Source organism: Sturnira hondurensis, unplaced genomic scaffold (genome assembly GCF_014824575.4).
Source record: "Sturnira hondurensis isolate 20B ecotype Veracruz unplaced genomic scaffold, ASM1482457v3 Scaffold0006805, whole genome shotgun sequence".
NCBI lineage: Eukaryota > Metazoa > Chordata > Mammalia > Chiroptera > Phyllostomidae > Sturnira > Sturnira hondurensis.
In genome coordinates, this window is record NW_028079436.1 from 2,481,681 (window position 1) to 2,496,128 (window position 14,448).

General features: G+C 33.7%; 1 protein-coding gene across 2 annotated transcripts in view; it reads left to right on the top strand.

Moving 5' to 3' along the window:
* FNIP1 (folliculin interacting protein 1) overlaps nt 1-14,448 on the top strand; it is a 121,030-nt gene that overhangs the window by 54,035 nt on the left and 52,547 nt on the right. For both annotated transcript variants that reach the window (XM_037050523.1, XM_037050524.1), the window contains exons 3-5: nt 5,732-5,866; nt 10,109-10,209; nt 10,466-10,540. In XM_037050523.1, coding sequence (XP_036906418.1) covers nt 5,732-5,866; nt 10,109-10,209; nt 10,466-10,540 — 311 coding nt within the window. The remainder of the gene's footprint in view (nt 1-5,731; nt 5,867-10,108; nt 10,210-10,465; nt 10,541-14,448) is intronic.

The window sequence follows — 14,448 nt, forward strand, 5'->3', positions numbered from 1 at the left end:
GAATTTTATGAATTCTTTCTGATTTCCTTCAGGCTTATTTTTTTCCATCCGAATTCTCATAATTCTTTGCTCATACGCCTTCATAGATTTCTGTATTATAGCTATAATTGTGTATCTGTTTCTATTTTTATTGATTTTTTTTTTTTTTACAGAGAAAGAAGAGGGTCAGAGAGAGAAACATTGATTTGTTGTTCCACTTACTGATGCATTCATTGGTTGATTCTTGTATGTGCCCTGATTGGTTATCAAACCCGCAACCTTGATGCATCTGGACAATGCTCTACTGAGCAGCCTGGCCAGGGATTGTGTGTCTGTTTTTAGACTGCTTAAACAAAGTAAAAAATTCCTTTGTTATCCACCTTTGTTTGCTACACTGCACACTGTCTCTCATGTGTTAAATACTCAGCACATACTTTGATCAGGGTGTTTTTTTTTGTATTTTTTTAAATTGTTCAAATACAGTTTTCTGTCTTCTACTCCCATCCCAGCCCATCCTCCCCACCTTCCTGATCAGTTTTGATTACAGTTAAGCAGTGTATTATCAAAATCCTGTAAATACTTCTATGAAGATTTCATGTTTCTTTTGAATACTACAGAACACATTCAAATACTGTTCTTTCCCCCAACTTACAAGATATTTGATCTTTAAGTATTTTCATTTTTATTGTACCTGTTCCTTTGGAACATCAAATCATGTTGGTTCTGTATAGGCAAAAAATGACTATGTGATATAAATTTTAAACTTCTTACACAAAATTTTGGGTTTATACGTAATGCTGAGATAGTTTAGGCACTAGCAATTTGCTGTTGTTGCCTTGTCTGTACACAGCAATGTTCTACTTACGATAAATAGTGAAATCACATCTTGCGTCCTTTTTCTTAGTTTAAAATAACCTGCAAGAGAGAATAAATATTATAAATGCTAATATGGCCATGTAAATTGCCAAAAATTTTATTGAGAAAAAGTTCCATCTTAATATTGAGAAAATAATATCATCATGAATTATAAATGGAGAGCCAAGCTTTCATAGTCTTCTATAAGGGCATCTCTATAAAAGTTAATACACAGAAATCAGTGAGTCAGTAGATGCAAATAACTTGCAATTAAAAGATATGAAGGAAGGCAAGACTTCATTTAAAATAGCCATTTAAAAATATCTGTGCATAATCTTAACAAAACCTATGTGTTTAGAACTTTAAAAGTTGTCTTAAGTGCGTAAAAGTTTACTTGAGCAAATGGAAGGACAAAGTATCTTCTTGAGTAATATTCACTGTCATAAAGTTTTCTCTTTTAAGAGGCTTTGTAAAATATTTTTATTTAAATAAAAATGCCAACTTTATTTAATTGATGGAGGTGTTGTGTGGAACTTGATAGCTGATTTTAAAGTTCAAATGGAAAACATTTGCAATAACTGATGGGAAAACAGAAAAAGAAGGGGAGTGAGGATGAGCTAGCCTTACCAGATTCAAAAGTACAAAGTCTAAATAATTAAAACAGTGTGTCACATAAACAGTTCCGCTAGTGGACCGAAATAGAGGGTCAGAAGTAGATCCAAATATAGAGAGAAATTTAGTGTTCAACAAATGTGCATCATCATAAATCACTGAGGTTAAGAGGAGTAAGTGGTATTGAGACAATTAGAAAGCCATTGAGAAGAAAGATAAATTTGGATTCATATCTAAAGTGTATCAAACATTTAAATGTAAAATAAAACTATAACATCACAAATGAAAACATGAAGTTACTTAAAATCCAGAGGCCATAAAGTAAAAGACAAATATATTTGACAATAAAAAAACAACAAAAAACCTTGTGCGGTAAACAAGATAAAGCAAAAGCAGACAAAAAGAAAAACAACATGATAAGGAAAGTTAAAAGACAAATGATACCAGGGAAAACACTTTTACAGTATATAATACCAGTGGCAATCTTTCTATATAAAGAGTTCCTAGAAATCAGGACAGGAGAACCACTTAGTACAAAATTGGGTAAAAGTGCAGAGAGTTCACATAATAAAGGTTCACTACACATTTAATACAGTTGTTACTTTCAGTTGTAATAAGGGAATTGAAAACACTATACTGTGATTTGAGTTCTTTCCTTTTAAAGTGGCAAAAACCCAAACATTGAGTTCTTTCCTTTTAAAGTGGCGAAAACCCAAACATTGTTAGAGTGAGTGAGTGAAATAGTACCGCCTCCATGGAAGGTAATCTGGAGATATTCCAAAATTATCTGTGTTTATGTCTTGACACAGTAGTTTCACCTGTAGTGTCATTCTGACTGGTTAAGTAAGGTATAATTTGTTTAGTTTATATTTAATGGGAATGTGTGGGGTGGGAAATAAGATAGTTGAAGAAGGTGGGAACCTAGAGTTCTTTTTGCATAATTTTTTATATTGTTTCACTTTTGAATCATATAACACATTAGTTTTATACAACGTAAATTTTTTAAAAGTTGACGGAAGAAGAAAAAAATTGAAAATTTACGTGAAAGACTTTTATAAACTGAAAAATATTGTATTAAATCCCAGTTATTTATTTGAATTTCAGTCGTGAGACTGAATCTGGAACATGGATTATAAAGTAATGTTTATAACTTATGCTTAAGTAGGGTATTGTTAGTTAATGTGGATTAAAAATATTATATCATTTCCTTTAGTAATAAAGTAAGATGAGAAAACCAAACACTTTTTGCTCTATAGTTATGCTCATGGAAGGCCTATGTCTACCTGAGGGTTGGTGACAGTCCCCTGTCCCCTCACTAGACCATCTTCCACTAGAGTTGTTTGGTTTCCAAAAAAGTCATAACTTCAAAATAGGAGAGAGAAAAGACATTAGCTGTGAAGTTGATAGGAGAAGGGCGATTGTGTGTGTGTGTGTACATGCACGTATGTGCTCGTATGTATGCCTCTGTGCATGCTATTTGTGCTTCAATCCTGGATGTGATGTATGTTGGTTCCTTTCCTCCCTCTATCACATTGCTTCTTGTTTCAGAGATTGGATTTAATGTAGGTCCCTCAGCTTAGAATGTCTTTCTAGCCCTTCCCGTCTTTCTCTTTCACCTTAACTCCTATGCCTTTTTTATTTTAGATAGTCAGTGGCGTAAACAATCAAGGGGAATTTCCTTGAACTCTCTTGACTGAGTTAAGTCCTCTCTTGGATAATTGATTTAAACATTGCTCTTTGACCTCTTGTTTGTAAAATGGGCATAATAATAGGACCAACTTTGTAGAATTGTGAGGAATAAAAGAGTAAAATATATGTAAAACAGAATAAATAGTACCTGACCAGAAAGTGCCTATGAGTTAACTGAATTGACATCATTATTATTACTTTTTAAAAACATATTTGAAATATATATCTCATTTATGTATTTCTCTAATTATTAGTTAAATATCTCTTTTCTCAGTTAGGTTGTTAGTTCCATGAGGAAAAGGACTGTGTCTTTTTTATTCACCTTGTTCCCAAGTGCTTGCGCGGTACACACTGTACTCAAATGCTTTTGTTAACAGATAAATGGGTTGTTTGTAGTAGTAGATCTTTCAGACCAACTGGATTTTGATTCTTCATATATTACAGACTTACTAGATCTTGTAACTTTGGTGCAGTGACTTAACTTTCTGGACTTCAGGTTTCTCATCTGTAAAATTGAGTTGTAATATCTACCACACTGAGTATTATAGAAAATATATTTAAAGCCCTAGCATTTTGTTGGTGACCAATAAGTTGTAAAGTTATTAAGAGGTTGCCAACAATATCAATATTAAAAATACCAATATTTTTAGGGAGTGTTTAAATGAAATATATGTAGTGAAGTTCCTGACCCTGGGAGTAGGGATTCAGTTACGTTAGCCCCTGCTTTAACTTTTCTCTAATAACGTTTGTAACTACATATCAGTAAGTATATGCTAGTTCTAGAGACTGTACAGGGCACTTTACTATTATTTATTTATTTATTTATTTATTTGCTTGTTTATTTATTTATAATGAGAGACACACACAAATGCATCCATACTTCTTGAAGTGTTACAAATAGCCTGCCTGTTAGGTAGAGTTTTTCGCCACATTAAAGAGATAAGGCTTAGAGAGGTCAAGTAACTTCCCCAATGAGCCAGGATTTAAATTCAGTCTATTTCATTTTAAAGCCTTTGTTTTTATTTTACCACACTCTTCTCTTTACACTTATGTTAAAGATGATTTGAAGTTACCAGATGTTCTCTTTTACAATGCCTTTGGTCTTCCAAAAATTGTAATGTCAGTCAGATTACTTCTTCTGAAATCTTTCTGAGGTTTGTTTCATGGAAGAGTGATAAAGCACTGGAATCCTTTCAGGATTATCACAGACCTTGTGGGTCACAACTTTGGTAGTTGTGACCAGTGAAAGCTCAATCTGTTGGGGAGGGAGAGGGAGCAAGAGGAATAAAGAAAAACACATAGAAATGTGTTCTTCCATAGTAGACTGCACAACCTCCTCATCCTAAGGTTAGCTCTTATTAAAAATATAACTGTTTAGTACATTTTCATTTCAAAAGTTTAATTTTATTATGTATGCACATACAAGGTCTGTCCAGAAGGTATCCAGTCATGCACTATGAAAAACAGATATTTATTGAAGAAGTTACAAAATACAAGAGTCATTGTACGTAGGACAGTGACACCTCTGTCCCCTTCAAAGTTAGCACCTTGGGACCACACACACTTTTCCCAATCACCATCAGCTGTCCCTTCATATTTTCCTGAATCTCATCAATGGTCTGAAATCTCATCTTCAAAGATGATTCTAGTTTTGGGAAAAGCCAGAAGTTGCAGGCTGCCAAATCTGGACTGTAGGGAAGCTAAGGCGCCTGGATGGTTTGATGTTTCACCAAAAAATCTCTGCACTACATGAGATGCGTGAGCAGGCGCATTGTGGTAATGAAGCTGCCAATCACCAGTTGCCTATAGCTGCAGCCTTCTGAATCAGTTGTTCCACTCATTCATTTTTAATGCAATGGCCACACAGTACACATGCTCACTCCATGGTGCGTACTGCCCCCACTAACTAGTATAGTGAAGTCATCATTGTTCATGCATGCCCATTCCAATCTGCTTTCCTTGGCTGCCAGGTTACCTTGATGTTGTGTAAACCATTCTCATAATATTAACAATGGTTGGACTCTTTCTAGACAGACCTTGTACAGTAAAATATAAAGCTCTCATTTGCATTTCTGCATCTCTCCCCAGAAATTGTCCATAAAATGTTGCTTATGTTCACTTGTAATGGGGGTATTATATTTAAATGAATTAATAAGTATTTTTAAATTTTTCTGTTTTAATTTCTGATATGGGAAAACATTGGTAGATACAGTTTACATACACAAAGGTCTTTGCGGTTCTCAACAATTTTTAAGGTCATACAGGGGTTTTGAGACCAAATAATTTGAAAAGTGCTACAGTGTATTTGTAAAATTGCTAGTAATGAACATCCAAAGTAATATAGAAAAATCCCCATGACTTAATAATGTTGGTAAAAAAAGTACAATATAGTCTTTACAGGTGTTATAGTTATGAGATGAAGAATAGAAAACAGTATTGGAGAGAGTATGGTAAAATGCCAACAGTCATTATCTTAAGGTTATAGTATTTTGAATTATTTTATTATTGATTTTTCAGAGGTTTTTATGCTATAATTAAATTTGTATATTGTGAAAAATCAGTTAAAATATGAATGGGGATAATGTTTCTATTTCAGAAACTGTGTAGTGATGCTCAAGTTAAAGTCTTTGGGAAATGCTGCCAACTGAAACCTGGAGGAGACAGTTCTTCTTCTTTAGATAGTTCTATTACTTCGTCTTCTGATGTAAAAGAACAGTGTCCTAAGTACCAGGTAAGAACACTGATGTCATTTATTTATTTATTCATCAATAAATATTTTTCAGTATCTGCAGTATGTTGTGCACTATTCTAGTGACTGGGGATATAACATAGACTAGTTTTTACTGTCTTGGAGGTTACATTGTAGCTGGAGAGGCAGATAATTAAGTAAGTTTATGCAATTCAATACATCTTAGGGTAGGAGAAGTACAGAGAAATATGAACATAGGTAGCAGGGATATTTTCCCCACCTTTTATTTACCACTTCAGCTTTTTTCGGCGCCTGGAATAATTTCTTATTTTACATAAATACTTGTTAATGATTGAAATATGAAGATAAGCATTTGTAATTAGATAATTGTGTTTGGATGGAAATTGGCCCTTATACCAAATCAGTAGGACAGTAATAACTTTGAAATTACTAAAATCCAGATACTAGGAGGTATTGCATAGTTCCTCCTGCCCTCCTCTATTCCTTCTTCACCTTCCTAATAGTGCTGATGCATACATACATACATCATCATATATATATGCCAGTTTGGACATTTTCTAATTTGGCCAACTGTGCAAACTTGTCTTTCTTTCTAATATTATTTCTAAAAACTGAATATTAGCAAATGGATTCAGATTTTAGGTGCCACGAAGCAGTGAGGGGTTGTAATCTCCTTTGCATCAGAATCCCTAGAGATGGTCTTTTTTAAGACTAATTCCCAGGTCATGCACCCATACATTCTGATAAGTTCAGTGTGGTCCTGGAAATCTGCTTTTTGATCAAGAAGGCATTTAATTATTGTACCATATACTTCACTACACTTGATAAAATGTGATTTCAGGTAACTAGAACATTAATTATCTTTGATTTACACAGATTATTATAGATTAGCTTTTAGTAATGAGTACTTGCAAAGAATTGACTTTTCAAATAAGGGCCTTTAAAAAAATAAAGGATTAAAGATAATAAAACTTTCTTAATTATGACCTTTATTATGTAATAGATTATATCCCATTAAAATATATGACATGCCAGTGGCATTCATGATAACTATTTGGTATGTATTAGATCAGGCCAAGTGTACCTCTAATAGCAAACTGTATGGTGTCATAAAATTGTAACCAGTAATTTATTTGCTTTTATTTTTTATACAATAAAATATTTTTATCCTCACCTGAGGATAGTTTTTCATTGCTTTTAGAAAGAGGGAGTGGGCAAGGAAGAGGGGGGAGAGACAGACAGACAGACAGACAGACATGTGAGAGAGAAATATCGATTGGTTGCCTTCTCATACATGCCGTGACCAGGGATGGAACCAGCACCCTAACCAGGAATCAGACCTGTGACTCTCTTGTCTGTGGTTTGATGCTCCAACCCACTGAGCCACACAGGCCAGGGAAACATTAATTCATTTTTATTGTCTTTTTGTTGTGTGAATTTTTCTATTTAAAAAATTTATAAATGCCTTAATATTTAAATTCTTACTTTATATGAGAAATAATAACCTTAGTCAAATTTGAATGGAGTCAGACACATGATAGCAAAAATGAGCTTGCAAAAAGAAGGCTCTCATTTATTTATTTTTAGAAATATTTTATTTATTTTTATAGGATGGGAAGAGAGAGGGAGAGAAACATCCTTGTATGAGAGAATCATCAGTTGGTTGCCTCTTGCATGTCCCAACCAGGGACCTGCCCTGTAACCCAGGCATGTGCTCTGACCAGGAATCGAACTAGGAACCTTTCGTTTTGCAGGCTAGTACTCAACCCACTGAGCCACACCAGCCAGGGCAAGGCTCTCATTTCTGTCATTAGTAGAAGTAATTTAGGTTGACACTAAGAGTGGCATTGATCTTTTTTTAAAAAAATGAAACTACTTGGTTATTTAAAAAAAATAGTTCTGCTGTTTCTAAAATGTTGTTCCAAGTTTCCAAACCTTTGTGCTTTGAAATAGAAATTTTATCTTAACCTAGGTATATCAGAAGTGATTTTTCCTTTAAGAAATTAGCTTTGTGTCCTGATTAGAGTGGCTCAGTGGTTGGGTATCGTCCTGCAAACTAAAAGGTTGCCAGTTTGCTTCCTGGTCAGGGCACATGCCTGGGTGCTGGTTAAATCCCCATGTTGGGGCCTTCCAGAGGCAACTGATTAATGTCTTTCTCTCTCTCTCCCTTTCTCCTTCCCCTTCTCCCTCCCTCTGAAAATAGATAAATAAAATCTTTTTAACAATTAGCTTTGTGTTTTTATTGAAACAAGATTAAAACTACAGCACTGAGGAAGAAAAGGAATACTACATAAATTGGTATATATAAGAAACTAAAAATAGTATGTATAATGAAATGGATTGTTATTTGAGGGTGTATTTGTAAAGAAAGGTGACATAAATATCAATATATAGATTTTTTAAATGAAGATAGTAAATAAGCAGACAAGTCACATTATAAAAGAAAACTAGTGTGCAGATGTACTGTATTTTGCTATGTATAATGTGTCCTTTTTTTGCCCAAATTTTTTAGGAAAAACAAGGATGTGCATTATACATGTGTAGTACTGATTCTGTATCTATATAAATGTTTTTAATTCTTTTATTTATGTTTATGCATTAAAAGTATAACTGTAGAAAGCAGTAATAATATCTATATGCAAAATGATACCCTTGATAATACAAAAAATGTATCTAAATATAAATAAATGAAACTGTGAATGAATTAAACTATTAAACTATGAATAATTCAACATATTAAATTAAAATGTTAAAACAAAAGATTTTTTTCTGAAAGTTTGGGCCAAAAATGTGGGTGCATATTATACATGACAAAATACGGTATTCCTTGGTCTCCAATTATAAAATGGGGGTCCTTATCACTTTATTGTTACCATCAGAAGAATTTGTTACGTATTTTTTAAAAACTTCAAATTCTTGATTTTCCTTACTGAGATGGTTTAAGTGAAATTTGCTAGTAATCATCACTTGCTGTCTTAGTTATTAATGTCATATTCCTTAACAATTGTTTGAGTTTTGTATCAGGTAAGAATTGTTTTGGGACACCCTCTAAAATAGTGATATAATCAAATTAGGGATTATTTTCCTCACAAGAAGTATGGAGGTAGACCATGTAGGTGTGATATATTGGTTTCAAGATAACCAAGGCTCCCTTATGTTTCCACCTAGACAGAATTACTGTGTAATCGTTGCCTTGTGGTCCTAATATGGCATCTTCATCTTCAGTGACTTCGATTTATATTTCATTGACCAGGCCTGTGTTGAATGCATACAAGTGGATAGTACTGAAAGCTGCTACTTCAGTCATTAGTTTAACCCTTTGAATATAGAAACCAACCCCAAATCTCCTGTTTATAAAGGTGGCTCTGTAATGTGGTTTTTCTCAGTTGGGCACACCACTGCCCTGAAACAAATAGGACTTCAAAATGTAAGGAATAAGGTATTTGGTAGATAATTAGTGATATTTACCACAGTATCTAAATAGTAACCAAATAGATGAGTTTAATTTTAACCTTTTTCTGACTCCTACGAAGACAGAGTAGTAGAAAGGAATAACTTTTTGATCAGTTTGTTTTGGTTTTCCTTTTTTTTTTTTTTTAGCATTTTATTGAATTTATTGGGGTGACATTGGTTAAAGTGTAGGTGTCAGGTATACAGTTCTATAGTACATCATGTGTATATTGTATTGCCTATTTACTACCCTAAGTCAAGTCTCTCTCCATCACCATTTACCCCCTTCTACCTCCCTGCACCCCCCCTTTGATCAGTTCTTTGAAAATAAGACACAAATGTTTCAAATAAGTCTGTTTTAAAAATATAAGATATATACAAATTACTTCTATTTTACACAGTAGGAGTGGTAGGAATTATTCTATAAATTCCTTGAATTCTATTTCTTGTTGTCTGTCCTGGAGAAACATTGTGTATGCATAAGTGTGGTTAATAATGGTCATTTGCACATTATTTGTAATAACAAAAACCTGGAAATTACCTAAGTACTCATTCATAAAAGAAGCTGGCTTGATAAACTGGTATTTTCATATGGTAAAATGTTGTGCAGCTCTTAAATCCATGTACAACAATATGGTTATATCTGTAAGATATCGTGAAATGAAGAAAATCGAGCTACAGAACAGTGTAGAATCACTTTTAAAAACCAAGATGTATGATAACTACAGTGAAGGAATTTTCAATAAATCAATCTTTGAAATAGTCATAAGGTTTTAAGTTTATAGTCTTATTAATGTTATGGTTATTGCTTAGGATTCTCGGTGCTCTTCTGATGCCAATATGCTTGGGGAGATGATGTTTGGTTCAGTAGCAATGAGCTACAAAGGGTCCACCTTAAAAATTCATCAAATCCGGTAAGGAATTTTCTGATTTTTTTCCTAATAAATTCTTTCAGAATAGTGAATATTTTTGAAGATAAGATAATTTCATGTAGTCTTCACTCAGATTGAGCATGTCACATTGCGTAATTTATGATGTTTTGTGGGTTTAAGGCTGCTTCTTGGCTGTTAGGACTGTTGTGAAATCTCTGTGAATTCTATTCATAGTAAATTGAACAAGTTCTTATGTTTTAGTTTTGATCTCTCTCCATCTTTCTCCTTTTTTTCATAGTTCCCCTCCACAGCTTATGCTTAGCAAAGTTTTTACTGCACGGACTGGCAGCAGCATCTGCGGGAGTCTCAATACGTAAGTGGTTATGGAAGCAGGGAGAAATGAATTATTTAAGATGTGCAAAATATGAAAACTAACAGGCTCCTCTCGGGATTGGAACTTAAATTCGGATTTTTTCCCCATCCCTTAAATTTGAAAGTTTATGGAAATAAGAACCATCCCAGCTTTATTGAGCAGTAACAATGGACATAAATATTGTGTAAATTTAAGGTGTACAGCATGTTGATTTGATACATTTACATGTTGCAAAATAGTTGCCATCATAGCACCAACACTTTCCTCCTATCACATACTTGCCATTTATTTTTTTGTTGTGAGGACATTTAAAATTTACTATTGTAAGAACTTCTAAGTATACAGCACAATATTACTAGCTGTAATCTGCATGCTATATATTAGTTTCCCAGAATTTTTTAATCTGATAACTGAAGTTTGCACCCTGTGATCATTAGCATCCTTTTTCCCACATCCCGCGCCCCTGGTAACCATCACTCTGCTTTCTTGTTTCTCTGAGTTTCATTCTTCTGGATTCCACTTATAAGTGATATATCATAAAGTAGTTGTCTTTCTTTATCCGACTTATTTTACTTAGCATAATACCCTCAAGGTTCATTTAAGTTGTCACAAATGACAAGATCTCCTTCTTTCTCATGGCTGTATTATATTTGTGTGTGTATGAATGACATCCTTTTTATCTACTTAGTTGTTCACAGATACTTAGGTTTCCATTTGATTTATTTCACTTAGTATGATACTCTCAAGATCCATCCATGGTGTCATCTGTGTTTAGGCTGTTGTCAGTAATGCTACCATGAGCATTATTCACAATGGCTTAAACATGGAAACAACATAAGTGTCCTTCAGTAGATGACTGGATAAAGAAGATGTGGTACATAAACGGTGGGGCAAAAGTAGGTTTATAGTTGTTCATATGGAAAATAATACAATAAATAATGCAAGAATACACTATGTTTTGTGTACTCACAACTGTAAACCTACTTTTGCTGTACCCTGTGCATACACAATGGAACACTACTTAGCCATAAAAAATTATGAAATGTTGTCATTTGTGACAACATGGATGGATTTTGAGAGTATCATACTAAGTGACATAAGTCAAATGGAAAGGACAAAAACCATATGATTTTATCCACATGTGGGATATAAAACAGAAAGCAACAAGCAAAATCTCAGATGCATACAATAGTATGGTGGTTGCGGGAGAGAAAGAGGGAGTACGGGAAATATGAAGAGGATAAAGGGGATCAAACACAGTGATGGAAGGAGACTAGAACTTGGGTGGTGAGCACACAGTACACAGATGATGTATTACAGAATTGCACACCTGAAAATTATATGATGTTATTAGCCAATGTCACCTCAACAAATTCAATTAGAAAATAATGTTGCAGTGAACTTGGGAGTTGCAGGTATCTATTTGGTATCCTGTTTTCATTTATTTTTGCTATATACCCAGAGTGGTATTGCTGTATCATGCTAGTTCCAATTTTAATTTTTTGAGGAACCTTCCTACCATTTCTATAGTGGTTGTATCAATTTACATTCCAACCAGCAGTGCATAAGAGTTCCCTTTTCTCCACATGCTTGACACTTAGCATCTCTTGTCATTTTGATGATGCCAGACTAACAGATGTGAATTGATATCTTATTGTAGTTTGATTTGCATTTTCCTGATGATGAGTGATTTTTGGACGTTTTTGCATGTACTTGTTGGCCTTTTGTATGTCTTTGGAAAACTGTCTATTCAGTTTCCCTGAATATTCAGAGGAACTATTTTGGAATTGGGTTTTTTTCTGTTGATGCCTGTGAGTTCTTTATATATTTTGGGTATTAGTCCTTTGTCAGATACATAGTTTGCAAATATTTTTTCCATTTCATAGGTTGCTTTTTCATTTGGCTGACTGCTGCTTTTGCTGTACAGAAGCTTTTTTTGTTTGATGTAGTCCCACTTCTTTATGTTTGCTTTTGTTGCTTATGCTTTTTTGTCATATCTAAGAAATTGCTGCCGAGACCTGTGTCAAGGAGGTTTTTCTCTATGGTTTCCTCTAGGAGTTTTACAGTTTGGGATATAATGTTTAAAACTTTTATCTATTTCAAGTTTATTTTTTTTTTTAGTGATATAAGATAGGGTTTCAGTTTCATTCTTCAGCATATGGTTGTCCAAACTCTCCTTTCCTCACTGAGTATTCTTGACTCCCTAATCAAATATTAGTTGACCATACAGGGTAAGGCAAAGGTAGGTTTACAGTTGCTTATATGGAAAGTAATACAATAATAAGTAATTCAAGAATAACCTCTTTCACATACTCACAACTGTAAACCTACTTTTGCCCCACCCTGTATATGTGGGAGGTTTTTTTAGGCTCTTGAATCCATTCCATTGTTCTGTGGGTCTATTTTTTATGCCAGTATCATACTGTTTTGATTACTGTAGCTTTGTGGTCTAGTCTGAAATGAGGAAGTGTGATATCTGGGGCTTTATGTGTGTCTTCTTCAATTTCTTTCATAAAAGGCTTCTAGTTTTCAGTGTAGTGGTCTTTTACCTCTTGGTTAAATTTCTAGGAATTTGGTTGTTTTGATAAAGTTTAAAAAAATTTTTTTTGGATATCTTGTTTTTAGTGTGTTAGAAACACAACTATGTTCTGTACACTGATTTTATGTCTTGCAACTTGACTGAATTTGCTTATTCTAGCAGTTTTTTGGTTGAATCTTTAGGATTTTCTATATATAAGGTCATATCATCTTCATACAGACTGCTTTATTTTCTTTTCCTCTTTGGTTGCCTTTTTTTTTTTTCTTACCTGATTGTTCTGGCTAGTACTTCCAGTATTCTATTGCATAAGAGTAGTGAGAGTAGGCATCCTTGCCTTGTTCATGATCTTAGTGGAAAAGCTTTCAACTTTTTACCATTGAGTATGATGTTGTCTTTGGGTTTGTTGCAAATGGCCTTCATCACATTGAAATTTGCTCCTTCTATACTCTCTTTGTTGAGGGGTTTTTTTTCCCATGAAAATATGTTGTATTTTGTCAAGTGCTTTTTCTGTAGCCGATTGTGTCGATCATATGATTTTTATCTTTCATTCAGTTAATGTAGTGTGTCCTATATATTGCTTTGCATTTGTTGAGCCATTCTTGCATCCCAGGCATAAATTTCACTTGATAATATTGAATGCTCCTTTAATGTACTGTTGAAGTCAGTTTGCTAATATATTTAGAATTTTTGCATGTATATTCATCAGGGATATTAGTCTTTACTTTGTAGTGTCCTTACCTGGCTTTGGTGTCAGGGTAATTCTGGCCTTGTGAGTTTGGGAGTATTTCCTCCTCTTCAGTTTTTGGAAGAGTTTGAGGATTGACATTAATTCTTCTTCAAATGTTTGATAGAATTTATCACTGAAACCATCTGAATCTGTACTTTTTTTTCTGTGTTGGAAGGTTTGTGATTACCAAGTTATCTCCCTCCTCATTATTGGTCTGTTGAGAGTTTTCGATTTCTTCATGATCTAGTCTTAGTGATTATATATTTCATATTTCTAGTATTTAATTTGTTTCTTCTGGGTTACCAGTTTGTTGGCATATAATTGTTCATAGTAGTCTTTCATGATCCTTTTTATTTCTGTGAGATCAGTTATAATGTCTTCTCTGTCATTTCTGATTTTATTTGGTATCTCTATCTGTTTTTCTGAGTTAGTCTAAAGATTTGCCAACTTGCTGTATATCTTCAGAAATCCAGCTCTTAGTTTTATTGATCTTTTCTGTTATTTTTCTGGTCTCTATTTTATTTATTCCCCCTTTGATTTTTGTTAACAGATCTTCAAATAACATCATTTTTTTGTTCAATGTTTTATTATAACATTGATGAGATGTTGTAGGAACCTTACTCATTTATATCAATCAGATGG